Source organism: Salvelinus namaycush, chromosome 35, assembly GCF_016432855.1.
Source record: "Salvelinus namaycush isolate Seneca chromosome 35, SaNama_1.0, whole genome shotgun sequence".
Lineage (NCBI taxonomy): Eukaryota > Metazoa > Chordata > Actinopteri > Salmoniformes > Salmonidae > Salvelinus > Salvelinus namaycush.
In genome coordinates this window covers 1,835,286-1,848,959 of record NC_052341.1, presented here as the reverse complement: position 1 = coordinate 1,848,959, position 13,674 = coordinate 1,835,286, and the positions used below count along the sequence as shown (strand labels likewise).

The window sequence follows — 13,674 nt, the reverse complement described above, 5'->3', positions numbered from 1 at the left end:
CATTGACTCTGTACCGGTACCCCCCTGTATATAGTCTCCACATTGACTCTGTACCGGTACCCCCCTGTATATAGCCTCCACATTGACTCTGTACCGGTACCCCCCTGTATATAGCCTCCACATTGACTCTGTACCGGTACCCCCCTGTATATAGTCTCCACATTGTTATTTTATTGTTGCTCTTTAATTATTTGTTAATGTTCTATTTTCGGTGCATGTGACAAATAAATTAGATTGTGTTTCTTAATCACATAACTGTCAGAGGTCATTTCTATACTAATGAAATAAGTCAAATGTTTATTCTCAGTGAATGTAGATTACATAAGAAATGTCAAAGTAGAAGGAAACGTTTGAGCTGATACAAACATAACCCTCATAATAAATTCTGTACAAATCTGATCCACCTTTTAAAACATGTTTTACTTTACTTTTCCAGACAATGCAACAACAAAAAAATAACATTTGCCTCTTCTGAGAGGGTAAAAAAAAAACGGTCATTTATTCCCCAAAAGAAAATGCACAAAGTAACCCTGTCGTCGTAGTTGACAGCTATTGTTCTTGGACACAAAGGAACAGGGTCCATGGATCGCAGGCCGCTCATACAGGCACCTCATTCCATTCCGTCAGATCCCCTAACCACCCAACCAACGAATAAAACCGACTCAATAAATAAAAAAACACGTGCAAAAGAAGAGAACACAGGATTCTGCCAGTGTCAACATTAAAAGGCTATTCAATTCTGACATTAGACATAGACTAGTAAAAACAACATTCCCATCGGTGTGGAAAGTGTTCGCCGTGCGTAATGGTGAGCAGTGTCAGTGGACAGGCTACAAATGATCCATGTCCTTTGTGTAGGCTACAATGTGTAATGTTCATAGCTTGCCATATCACATCATATTAAAGTCCTATAATATCACAAGCGGTAGTCAACAGCTTTTTAGGTGCGGAAGGGCAGATCGTTTGTCCACTTTTACAAAAGCAGAGGCGCTTTCAACTCCTTTCAGCCATTCTTTGCATTTCCTCACCACCGTCTCATCCACATTTCCATCTTCTTCTTCGTATTCCACGTCATCGTATTTATATTGATCATTTAGTAAAGAGATTTTTACTATGGATGTAATGTCCTTTGCGTGTTGCAGATTGGCGACGGGGATGGTAGAGCTTTTGGAACCACTTTGAGTCCGTTTGGATGGAAAGACTCGCCTGTGTCGAAAGTCTACGGAAGCACAACCCTTCTGCTGTTTGGCTAGTATCTGTTTTTCTAAACTGCGCTTTTGAATAACGAGAATGGCCTCCGGTGTGAGGCTCAGAGAGAATTTAATCTCTCTTTCTTCTCCTGCCTCGTCCTTTCCCACGGAGCTCCGCGAGGACTGCTTGCCCCTGTCCGGGTGCGTGGTGGCTTCCATCGAACTGGAACGCGGAACGCTCTTGCACGAGTCCTGAGATTGTTTGGGTAAAGTTAGAAGGTCTAAGGAACTCCTGGCTGTCTCCTGAATCGGGAGTTTGCATTTCTGTTGCTGGGGTTTTCGCCCCAGATTCCTCAGATTGGCTGTAGTCCAGGACTTCGACATCTTTTCCTTCTCCGAGTCTTTTTCCTCCAGCTGTTTCTTTTTCTTGAACAGCTCGCTGCCAGGAGAAGAGATTCGTTGGAGATTTATCGGTGGAAAAGGCATTATTGTGGATTTAAGTGATCCGAACACAACAGCAACGTCGCCTTTTAATAAACAAAATAAGAATAAACTCGAAGACTGTGAAGAAATATACTGTACTCCAATTGCATTATCCGATCCCCCCAAAATAATATATATGTATCTAGATCGTTAGGTGCACCTTTGCTGTAGTCCGTTGTGTAATTCAACTGGCGTGAAGGCGAAGCTGCCGGCTGTCTGGAATTTATACGGCTCGTGGATGGGAGGCGTGGCCGTGGTGAGAGCGGCGAGCAGCAGCACGCGGCTAAACAAAGACCGTATAAAAACAGCTCCTGCGGCGGCATCTATGATAGTGATGTCATCGATACAGTCCTTCGGATGTAACGGTAGCCTATTCTTGTTGAATGTATAAAGAAAAACGGACCAATGACATGTTTGGTTTACACTTAACGTAGACTTATTTATAGGGCTATAGTAGTTTTGTTATGGGGGACTGTTAAAATAGGGACGAGGTCACTCTTAATTGGAATTCCAGTGGAAGAATGGTCACATTTTTCCGTTCTTGAACAGGATATTCAGTTCTTCCACAAGCAAAATAAAATAGACGAAAGACATTTAGAGGTCATATGAAATAGCAAGTTTTTATCAATGCTCCATAGACATTTTTATGTCAGGCGTCTCTATAAACATTGTATTTAAGTACAATAAAAATTGTATTGGTCGCATACACATGTTTAGCAGATGTTATTGCGGTTGTAGCGAAATGCTTGTGCAAAGTTGCTTAGGAGCCTGAAACATTGCGGCCATGTCTATCGGCACCCATCTTAGACACAACATGTATCTAGACTATATATTGTATCCCCTATATTTAACAAACCATTAAAGTCTAAGCCCTGTCTACTAAGCTATACTGAATTGTTTTAAGATGGTCATACCATGGATCATATAAATGCATAGAACAACAAATAGTCCCCCCTTAAATTTGTTTTAAAGGAAGTTTGTTCTGAAGTGGCTATCCTAGATCTGAGAGATATAAGACATATATATATTTTTTTTTAAAACATGTTTTTAACCTCTTATTTTTGGCACTAAAACAGTCTCCCTATATATAATATATATACAAAAGTATGTGGACACCCCTTCAAATTAGTGGATTCGGCTATTTCAGCCACACCCGTTGCTGACAGGTGTATAAAATTGAGCACACAGCCATGCAATCTCCGTAGACAAACATTGGCAGTGGAATGGCCGTACTGAAGAGCTCAGTGGCTTTCTGCCCTTTCTACCCCGGTCAACTGTAAGCGCTGTTATTGTTACGTGGAAACGTCTAGGAGCAGCAACGGCTCAGCACTTGAAGTGGTAGGACACACAAGCTCAAAGAACGTGACCGCCAAGTGCTGAAGTGCGTAACGCGTAAACATTGTCTGTCCTCGATTGCAACACTCACTACCGAGTTCCAAACTGCCTCTGGAAGCAACGTCAGCACAATAACTGTTTGTCGGGAGCTTCATGAAATGGGCTCAGCCACGGAAACCTAACAAGCCTAACATCACCATGCGCAGCATCTGGCAGTCAGATGGACTAATCCGTGTTTGACAGATGCCAGGAGAACGCTACCTGCCCCAATGCATAGTGCCAACTGTAAAGTTTGGTGGAGGAGGAATAATGGTCTAGAGCTATTTTACATGGTTCAGACTAGGTCGCTTAGTCCCAGTGAAGGGAAATCTTAATGCTACTGAATACAATAACATTCTAGACGATTCTGTGCTTCCAACTTTGTGGCAACAGTTTGGGGAAGGCCCTTTCCTGTTTCAGCATGACAATGCCCCCGTACACAAAGCGAGGTCAATACAGAAATGGTTTGTTTAGATTGGTGTGGAAGAACTTGACTGGCCTGCACAGAGCTCTGACCTTAACCCCAACCACACCTTTGGGATGAATTGGAACGCCGACTGCGAGCCAGGCCTAATCGACCAACATCAGTGCCCGATGCTCTTGTGGCTGATGCTCTTGTGGCTGAATGGAAGCAAATCCCCGCAGCAATGTTCCAACATCTAGTGGAAAGCCTTCTCAGAAGAGTGGAGGCTGTTATAGCAGCAAAGGGGGGACCAACTCCATATTAATGCCCATGATTTTGGAATGAGATGTTCGACGAGCAGGTGTCCACATACTTTTGGTAATGCAGTGTAACTAAATGATTATAGCTTTACTTCTGTTACTTAATAAGGATCATATCACCGCCACCTTACCCAACTCACTGCAATTTGTATACCCCCCCCCAATAGATCCACGGATGACACAATCGCCATTGCACTGCACATTGCCCTGTCCCATCTGGATAAGAGGAATACCTATGTAAGAATGCTGTTCATTTGACTATAGCTTAGCCTTCAACACCATAGTACCCTCCAAGCTTTATCATTCAGCTCAGGGACCCTAGGTCTGAACCCCGACCTGTGCAACTGGGTCCTGGACTTCCTGACAGGCTGCCCCCAGGTGGTGAAGGTAGGAAACACCACACATGCGGATCTGGGTCATGTTCAGTAAGCGCCAAATGGAAGAAAACGGACTGAAATAGAGAGGGATTACAGGGTTATGTCCAATAAGAACTGTAGATTTCTCCATCATTGCAAAGCATTTTGAAACGTTTTGCCCTAATGAACACAACCTACTGGTAGAGTAGCTCCTTTCCCTTTGTTGTCTTCGGCTGAGAAAAGGGGAGAGTGTCCGTCTGTCACCCCAGGCAGTGATCTGGGTTTAATGTGGTGTCTGTCTGTCCGTCTGTCTCCCCAGGCAGTGATCTGGGTTTAATGTGGTGTCTGTCTGTCTCCCCAGGCAGTGGTCTGGGTTTAATGTGGTGTCTGTCTGTCCGTCTGTCACCCCAGGCAGTGATCTGGGTTTAATGTGGTGTCTGTCTGTCTGTCTGTCACCCCAGGCAGTGATCTGGGTTTAATGTGGTGTCTGTCTGTCTCCCCAGGCAGTGGTCTGGGTTTAATGTGGTGTCTGTCTGTCTGTCTCCCCCAGGCAGTGGTCTGGGTTTAATGTGGTGTCTGTCTGTCTCCCCAGGCAGTGATCTGGGTTTAATGTGGTGTCTGTCTGTCCGTCTGTCTCCCCAGGCAGTGATCTGGGTTTAATGTGGTGTCTGTCTGTCCGTCTGTCTCCCCAGGCAGTGGTCTGGGTTTAATGTGGTGTCTGTCTGTCCGTCTGTCACCCCAGGCAGTGATCTGGGTTTAATGTGGTGTCTGTCTGTCTCCCCAGGCAGTGATCTGGGTTTAATGTGGCGTCTGTCTGTCTGTCTGTCTCCCCCAGGCAGTGGTCTGGGTTTAATGTGGTGTCTGTCTGTCTCCCCCAGGCAGTGATCTGGGTTTAATGTGGTGTCTGTCTGTCTGTCTGTCACCCCAGGCAGTGATCTGGGTTTAATGTGGTGTCTGTCTGTCTCCCCAGGCAGTGATCTGGGTTTAATGTGGTGTCTGTCTGTCTCCCCAGGCAGTGATCTGGGTTTAATGTGGCGTCTGTCTGTCTGTCTCCCCCAGGCAGTGATCTGGGTTTAATGTGTCTGTCTGTCTCCCCAAGCAGTGATCTGGGTTTAATGTGGTGTCTGTCTGTCTGTCTCCCCCAGGCAGTGATCTGGGTTTAATGTGGCATCTGTCTGTCTGTCTGTCTCCCCCAGGCAGTGATCTGGTTTTAATGTGGTGTCTGTCTGTCTCCCCAAGGCAGTGATCTGGGTTTAATGTGGTGTCTGTCTGTCTGTCTCCCCCAGGCAGTGATCTGGGTTTAATGTGGTGTCTGTCTGTCTCCCCAGGCAGTGATCTGGGTTTAATGTGGTGTCTGTCTGTCTCCCCAGGCAGTGATCTGGGTTTAATGTGGCGTCTGTCTGTCTGTCTCCCCCAGGCAGTGATCTGGGTTTAATGTGGTGTCTGTCTGTCTCCCCAAGCAGTGATCTGGGTTTAATGTGGTGTCTGTCTGTCTGTCTCCCCCAGGCAGTGATCTGGGTTTAATGTGGCATCTGTCTGTCTGTCTGTCTCCCCCAGGCAGTGATCTGGTTTTAATGTGGTGTCTGTCTGTCTCCCCAAGGCAGTGATCTGGGTTTAATGTGGTGTCTGTCTGTCTGTCTCCCCCAGGCAGTGATCTGGGTTTAATGTGGTGTCTGTCTGTCTGTCTCCCCAGGCAGTGATCTGGGTTTAATGTGGCATCTGTCTGTCTGTCTGTCTCCCCCAGGCAGTGATCTGGGTTTAATGTGATGTCTGTCTGTCTCCCCCAGGCAGTGATCTGGGTTTAATGTGGTGTCTGTCTGTCTGTCTCCCCCAGGCAGTGATCTGGGTTTAATGTGGTGTCTGTCTGTCTCCCCAGGCAGTGATCTGGGTTTAATGTGGTGCCTGTCTGTCTCCCCAAGGCAGTGATCTGGGTTTAATGTGGTGTCTGTCTGTCTGTCTCCCCCAGGCAGTGATCTGGGTTTAATGTGGTGTCTGTCTGTCTGTCTGTCTGTCTCTCCCAGGCAGTGATCTGGGTTTAATGTGGTGTCTGTCTGTCTCCCCAGGCAGTGATCTGGGTTTAATGTGGTGTCTGTCTGTCTCCCCCAGGCAGTGATCTGGGTTTAATGTGGTGTCTGTCTGTCTGTCTCCCCAGGCAGTGATCTGGGTTTAATGTGATGTCTGTCTGTCTGTCTCCCCAGGCAGTGATCTGGGTTTAATGTGGCATCTGTCTGTCTGTCTGTCTCCCCCAGGCAGTGATCTGGGTTTAATGTGGTGTCTGTCTGTCTGTCTGACTCCCCAGGCAGTGATCTGGGTTTAATGTGGTGTCTGTCTGTCTGTCTCCCCCAGGCAGTGATCTGGGTTTAATGTGGTGTCTGTCTGTCTCCCCCAGGCAGTGATCTGGGTTTAATGTGGTGTCTGTCTGTCTGTCTCCCCCAGGCAGTGATCTGGGTTTAATGTGGTGTCTGTCTGTCTGTCTGTCTCCCCAGGCAGTGATCTGGGTTTAATGTGGTGTCTGTCTGTCTGTCTCCCCAGGCAGTGATCTGGGTTTAATGTGGCGTCTGTCTGTCTGTCTGTCTCCCCAGGCAGTGATCTGGGTTTAATGTGGTGTCTGTCTGTCTGTCTCCCCCAGGCAGTGATCTGGGTTTAATGTGGTGTCTGTCTGTCTCCCCCAGGCAGTGATCTGGGTTTAATGTGGTGTCTGTCTGTCTGTCTCCCCAGGCAGTGATCTGGGTTTAATGTGGTGTCTGTCTGTCTGTCTGTCTCCCCAGCCAGTGATCTGGGTTTAATGTGGTGCCTGTCTGTCTCCCCAAGGCAGTGATCTGGGTTTAATGTGGTGTCTGTCTGTCTGTCTGTCTCCCCCAGGCAGTGATCTGGGTTTAATGTGGTGTCTGTCTGTCTGTCTGTCTCCCCAGGCAGTGATCTGGGTTTAATGTGGTGTCTGTCTGTCTGTCTCCCCCAGGCAGTGATCTGGGTTTAATGTGGTGTCTGTCTGTCTGTCTCCCCCAGGCAGTGATCTGGGTTTAATGTGGTGTCTGTCTGTCTCCCCCAGGCAGTGATCTGGGTTTAATGTGGTGTCTGTCTGTCTCCCCAGGCAGTGATCTGGGTTTAATGTGGTGTCTGTCTGTCTGTCTGTCTCCCCCAGGCAGTGATCTGGGTTTAATGTGGTGTCTGTCTGTCTGTCTGTCTGTCTCCCCCAGGCAGTGATCTGGGTTTAATGTGGTGTCTGTCTGTCTGTCTGTCTCTCCCAGGCAGTGATCTGGGTTTAATGTGATGTCTGTCTGTCTCCCCCAGGCAGTGGTCTGGGTTTAATGTGGTGTCTGTCTGTCCGTCTGTCACCCCAGGCAGTGATCTGGGTTTAATGTGATGTCTGTCTGTCTCCCCCAGGCAGTGATCTGGGTTTAATGTGGTGTCTGTCTGTCTCCCCAGGCAGTGATCTGGGTTTAATGTGGTGTCTGTCTGTCTCCCCCAGGCAGTGATCTGGGTTTAATGTGGTGTCTGTCTGTCTGTCTCCCCAGGCAGTGATCTGGGTTTAATGTGGTGTCTGTCTGTCTGTCTCCCCCAGGCAGTGATCTGGGTTTAATGTGGTGTCTGTCTGTCTGTCACCCCAGGCAGTGATCTGGGTTTAATGTGGTGTCTGTCTGTCTGTCTCCCCAGGCAGTGATCTGGGTTTAATGTGATGTCTGTCTGTCTGTCTGTCTGTCTCCCCAGGCAGTGATCTGGGTTTAATGTGGTGTCTGTCTGTCTGTCTCCCCCAGGCAGTGATCTGGGTTTAATGTGGTGTCTGTCTGTCTGTCTGTCTCCCCCAGGCAGTGATCTGGGTTTAATGTGGTGTCTGTCTGTCTGTCTGTCTCCCCCAGGCAGTGATCTGGGTTTAATGTGGTGTCTGTCTGTCTGTCTGTCTCCCCCAGGCAGTGATCTGGGTTTAATGTGGTGTCTGTCTGTCTGTCTCCCCAGGCAGTGATCTGGGTTTAATGTGGTGTCTGTCTGTCTGTCTCCCCCAGGCAGTGATCTGGGTTTAATGTGGTGTCTGTCTGTCTGTCTCCCCAGGCAGTGATCTGGGTTTAATGTGGTGTCTGTCTGTCTCCCCAGGCAGTGATCTGGGTTTAATGTGGTGTCTGTCTGTCTGTCTCCCCAGGCAGTGATCTGGGTTTAATGTGATGTCTGTCTGTCTGTCTGTCTCCCCAGGCAGTGATCTGGGTTTAATGTGGTGTCTGTCTGTCTGTCTGTCTGTCTCCCCAGGCAGTGATCTGGGTTTAATGTGATGTCTGTCTGTCTGTCTCCCCAGGCAGTGATCTGGGTTTAATGTGGTGTCTGTCTGTCTGTCTGTCTCCCCCAGGCAGTGATCTGGGTTTAATGTGATGTCTGTCTGTCTGTCTGTCTCCCCCAGGCAGTGCACGGTGGGGTACTGTAGTTTATGAAGCATTTCGTAACATAACTCAATGTGACTATCAGCCCCATGACTGACACATCACTGACTTAGACACATGGGGGTTGAGGAGAAACAATTATGTTTCAAGGAATCCCTTACATCAGCATGCTCGCACGTGCACACGCGCACAGACAGATGTGTGTCTGCTTCTGCATTTTAGGAAATGATATCTCACACACACACACACACACACGTGCACACATTTCTGCTCCTAGAAAATAATAAGCATGCCACCAACATTTGAGGGTGAACTAAATTAGTTTACTGAAAGGAGGGCAGTTTTAAAATGAAAACAGTTGATGTCATTCATCAAAAACAGTTGATGTCATTCATCAAAAACAGTCTTCCCATTCTTGTCAAGTCTAAATCCAAAAGTAGAGAAAGGTAAGGCACTGAGTTCTATTTTCAGATTTACAGGCATCATATTGTAAATGTCTATAGGCTTTAACCTGCTCTGAAAGAACAAGATAGGAAATTGGTATTTTTGCAGGGTTGGGGTCAGTTCAAATTTAAAGCAGAAAAACTACAATTTCAATTGAATAATTGAAAAAAATATATCTATTGTATCTAATGTAAATCTATTTGAATAACTTTGCAACTAACTGAAATGTAAAAGTTATTTATTTCGAGAGTTTTTACATTTTTTTTTTATTTGAAATTTAAATCACTTCTGGAGTGGACTGCCTTTAATTCTAATTGACCCCGACCCTGTCTTCATGGATAATATTTTAATTTCACCTCTCACTTTCACCGGAAGCACTTAAAAAAACGACAGACAGAATTTGAGTGTAAAAATATGAGATTTTGCAGACAAGCTTCAAGCAGGGTCAATTCCATTTAAACTCAAGTCAATTCAGGAAGTAAACAAACCTCATCAATGCTTCTCAATGAGAACAACAGAATTATAAGTTTTAGTCAACTTCCTGAATTAAAGACATTTAAAATGGAATTGACCCCAAACCCTGCTAAGCATAATATGAATACACATTAGTTTCAGATAACTGTTACACAATTATTGGAAATATTAATGATTCATAGTATGAAACAGCAATGAAAATATATATTAGAAAATAAAAAGGAAAAACACAATTCCAAAAACAAAATATTTTACATATATCCACTCTGCATTACTAGTCTTCACATGAAAAAGTGGACAGTCTGGAAACATTAGACCTGGGTTTAAATACAATTCGAAATCTTTCAAATACCTAGACAAATTGCTCTAGCTTTCCTGGAGTGTTAGGTGGGTGGGGTTTTGCAGTTCCGCAATTTTCTATTGGTTCCATCACGCCAGGCATGCTCAATCAAGCCTCAGCTAAACTGATTTCAAATAGTGTTTGAACCCACGTCTGTTCTCTTAACTCAGGCAGCTGGTGAAGACCTTCATCACGGCGTCCCTGGAGAAGAAGGGAACACACAAGTGTTAGGAGAATCGGTGATAAATGACAAGACTTCATGAAGGGTGTTTGCATGAACAATCCAGTAGGCGATATTTACCTGAAAAGCAGAAGAACAAAAAAACAAGAAAATAAATGATGAAAGCAATTGTGGATAACAGAGTGATTTCTTTCTCTTTCTATCTAGTATTTTGAAATGTTTTTTTTTGGTACCCACCACAGATATTTTACCCTTTCTTGATAACAATTACAGTATATCACCAGAAAGGTACTTTACAGTAATGTGATTGCATTTTATTAGATTCATCTTTTGTTGTTATAGGTGTGGCTCACGCATATGTAATGATGTTTTGGCGGGAAAGCAGCACATGTTCAGTGATGCCCCTCCCCCTTCCACACTCCAGATATTGGAATGATGCATCACAACCAGCAGTCGCCACAGCAACAGCAAAACAAGGTCACTCGTCCATCTCAATTCTCTCTCCCCCTCTTCCGCCTCCCCCTCAATCTTTCTTTCTCGCCGTCAACCGCTCTCTCTACCCCTATCCATGTGTTGCTAGGCAGACTTTCCTTGCCCGCCACCCTCAACACCTACTGAAGGTGCTGTGAAGCTGAACCAGTACAGGTTAAAAAGAGGGCGGGATGGAGGGAGGAGAGAGAGAGAGGAAGTACGAGGAGGTTGGTGGAAACGACTGGTGTCTCTCCTGCTTCTCTGACTTGCAGTGAGCTCACCCCCCTTCACATAAAAAGGCACATACACACACACATCTTTCCTCTATCCTTATTGGCTCTACACCGGAGGCAACAGACTGCTATTTTAACAACCGGCTTCCTAAAACACACCACATAAATAAATGATAATTGACTGAAATGATGACACCCCGGTGCAAGTCTATTCTAGGATACCCCAGATAAAGTGCGTTTCAAAGGGCACCCTATTCCCTATAAAGCGCACTAACTTTGACCAGAGCCCTTTGGGATACCCTATGGGCCTTGATCAAAAGTAGTGCACTATATTAGGGAAGAGGGTGCCGTTTAGGACACAACCATAGTTCCCTGAGCTGTCGTATATAGAAAGAGCAGATGCAGCAGGTTCAACCGGGGACATGGGGAGAGCAGCAGGTTCGACCGGGGACATGGGTAGAGCAGCAGGTTCGACCGGGGACATGGGGAGAGCAGCAGGTTCGACCGGGGACATGGGGAGAGCAGCAGGTTCGACCGGGGACATGGGGAGAGCAGCAGGTTCGACCGGGGACATGGGGAGAGCAGCAGGTTCGACCGGGGACATGGGGAGAGCAGCAGGTTCGACCGGGGACATGGGGAGAGCAGCAGGTTCGACCGGGGACATGGGGAGAGCAGCAGGTTCGACCGGGGACATGGGGAGAGCAGCAGGTTCGACCGGGGACATGGGTAGAGCAGCAGGTTCGACCGGGGACATGGGGAGAGCAGCAGGTTCGACCGGGGACATGGGGAGAGCAGCAGGTTCGACCGGGGACATGGGGAGAGCAAGAGGACCTATATATAGTATCAACAGAGTAAAACACATTAAAGGATTGGCTTAATCTACAGTAGTCTGGGGAGTGACGCCCTCAGCCTGGTCTACAGTAGTCTGGGGAGTGACGCCCTCAGCCTGGTCTACAGTAGTCTGGGGAGTGACGTCCTCAGCCTGGTCTACAGGAGTCTGGGGAGTGACGTCCTCAGCCTGGTCTACAGTAGTCTGGGGAGTGACGTCCTCAGCCTGGTCTACAGTAGTCTGGGGAGTGACGTCCTCAGCCTGGTCTACAGTAGTCTGGGGAGTGACGTCCTCAGCCTGGTCTACAGTAGTCTGGGGAGTGACGCCCTCAGCCTGGTCTACAGTAGTCTGGGGAGTGACGCCCTCAGCCTGGTCTACAGTAGTCTGGGGAGTGACGCCCTCAGCCTGGTCTACAGTAGTCTGGGGAGTGACGCCCTCAGCCTGGTCTACAGGAGTCTGGGGAGTGACGCCCTCAGCCTGGTCTACAGGAGTCTGGGGAGTGACGTCCTCAGCCTGGTCTACAGGAGTCTGGGGAGTGACGTCCTCAGCCTGGTCTACAGTAGTCTGGGGAGTGACGTCCTCAGCCTGGTCTACAGTAGTCTGGGGAGTGACGTCCTCAGCCTGGTCTACAGGAGTCTGGGGAGTGACGTCCTCAGCCTGGTCTACAGGAGTCTGGGGAGTGACGCCCTCAGCCTGGTCTACAGTAGTCTGGGGAGTGACGTCCGCAGCTTAGTCTACAGTAGTCTGGGGAGTGACGCCCTCAGCCTGGTCTACAGTAGTCTGGGGAGTGACGTCCTCAGCCTGGTCTACAGTAGTCTGGGGAGTGACGTCCTCAGCCTGGTCTACAGTAGTCTGGGGAGTGACGCCCTCAGCCTGGTCTACAGTAGTCTGGGGAGTGACGTCCTCAGCCTGGTCTACAGGAGTCTGGGGAGTGACGTCCTCAGCCTGGTCTACAGTAGTCTGGGGAGTGACGTCCTCAGCCTGGTCTACAGTAGTCTGGGGAGTGACGTCCTCAGCCTGGTCTACAGTAGTCTGGGGAGTGACGTCCTCAGCCTGGTCTACAGTAGTCTGGGGAGTGACGTCCTCAGCCTGGTCTACAGTAGTCTGGGGAGTGACGCCCTCAGCCTGGTCTACAGTAGTCTGGGGAGTGACGCCCTCAGCCTGGTCTACAGTAGTCTGGGGAGTGACGCCCTCAGCCTGGTCTACAGTAGTCTGGGGAGTGACGCCCTCAGCCTGGTCTACAGTAGTCTGGGGAGTGACGCCCTCAGCCTGGTCTACAGTAGTCTGGGGAGTGACGCCCTCAGCCTGGTCTACAGTAGTCTGGGGAGTGACGTCCTCAGCCTGGTCTACAGTAGTCTGGGGAGTGACGTCCTCAGCCTGGTCTACAGTAGTCTGGGGAGTGACGTCCTCAGCCTGGTCTACAGTAGTCTGGGGAGTGACGTCCTCAGCCTGGTCTACAGGAGTCTGGGGAGTGACGTCCTCAGCCTGGTCTACAGTAGTCTGGGGAGTGACGCCCTCAGCCTGGTCTACAGGAGTCTGGGGAGTGACGTCCTCAGCCTGGTCTACAGTAGTCTGGGGAGTGACGTCCTCAGCCTGGTCTACAGGAGTCTGGGGAGGTTGAGGACGTCACTCCCCATAAATAAAAAAATTTCTTGGTTAAATAAAATAAATAATGCATGTATTATGTTATTCAAAGGGAAACGGCACCATACTATAGTTGGGATGTGGGTTAACCCTAGCTGTCAATGTAAATAACAACGTGTTGTTAACGGACTCAACCTGGTTAAATGTTATGTTCAAAGGAAAACTATAATCATTTCATAATTGAAATATTACTCAGGCCGCGTGATAACAAAAGGAAAACAATAGAAGGACAAATAAATAATAAAATCTCCATGAAATGAAAATGGATTTACATTCGACTTCACAATCATTCATATGTACTTTGGATGGCGTCCAAAGGCTTGTCCCTGCTTACATCTGGGTCATCTTTTAAAAAACACACACTGCAGAGTTAATTAAGAAGTTGAGAATATATATATTTTTTAAAGTGCTTCTTCTATAGAAATAGGTCACGCCTCAGTCAACGTTCCTATCGGTCCTAGACTATGGTGACATCATCTATATGAACACAGCTGCCACTTCATTACAGCCGTTAGATACAGTTTATCATAGTGCACTGCGCTTTATTACGGGCGAAAATTTTTGA

At 47.6% G+C, this 13,674-nt stretch overlaps 2 protein-coding genes across 3 annotated transcripts in view; both read right to left on the bottom strand.

Moving 5' to 3' along the window:
• Positions 1–401: 401 nt before the first annotated feature.
• prr18 (proline rich 18) lies at positions 402–1,820 on the bottom strand. The gene has a single exon (XM_038975452.1). It carries the CDS (start codon positions 1,674–1,676, stop codon positions 930–932), a length of 747 nt encoding a protein of 248 aa, XP_038831380.1. The 5' UTR covers positions 1,677–1,820; the 3' UTR covers positions 402–929.
• Positions 1,821–8,794: 6,974 nt separating this feature from the next.
• sft2d1 (SFT2 domain containing 1) overlaps positions 8,795–13,674 on the bottom strand; it is a 56,523-nt gene continuing 51,643 nt past the window's right edge. For both annotated transcript variants that reach the window (XM_038975254.1, XM_038975253.1), the window contains one exon: positions 8,795–9,952. In XM_038975254.1, the coding sequence (XP_038831182.1) occupies positions 9,860–9,952 (93 nt within the window). In that variant the 3' untranslated portion in view covers positions 8,795–9,859. The remainder of the gene's footprint in view (positions 9,953–13,674) is intronic.

Coding starts and splice junctions, on each gene's coding strand:
- prr18 (XM_038975452.1), bottom strand. CDS start 1,676: ATGCCTTTTCCACCGATAAATCTCCAACGAATCTCTTCTCCTGGCAGC.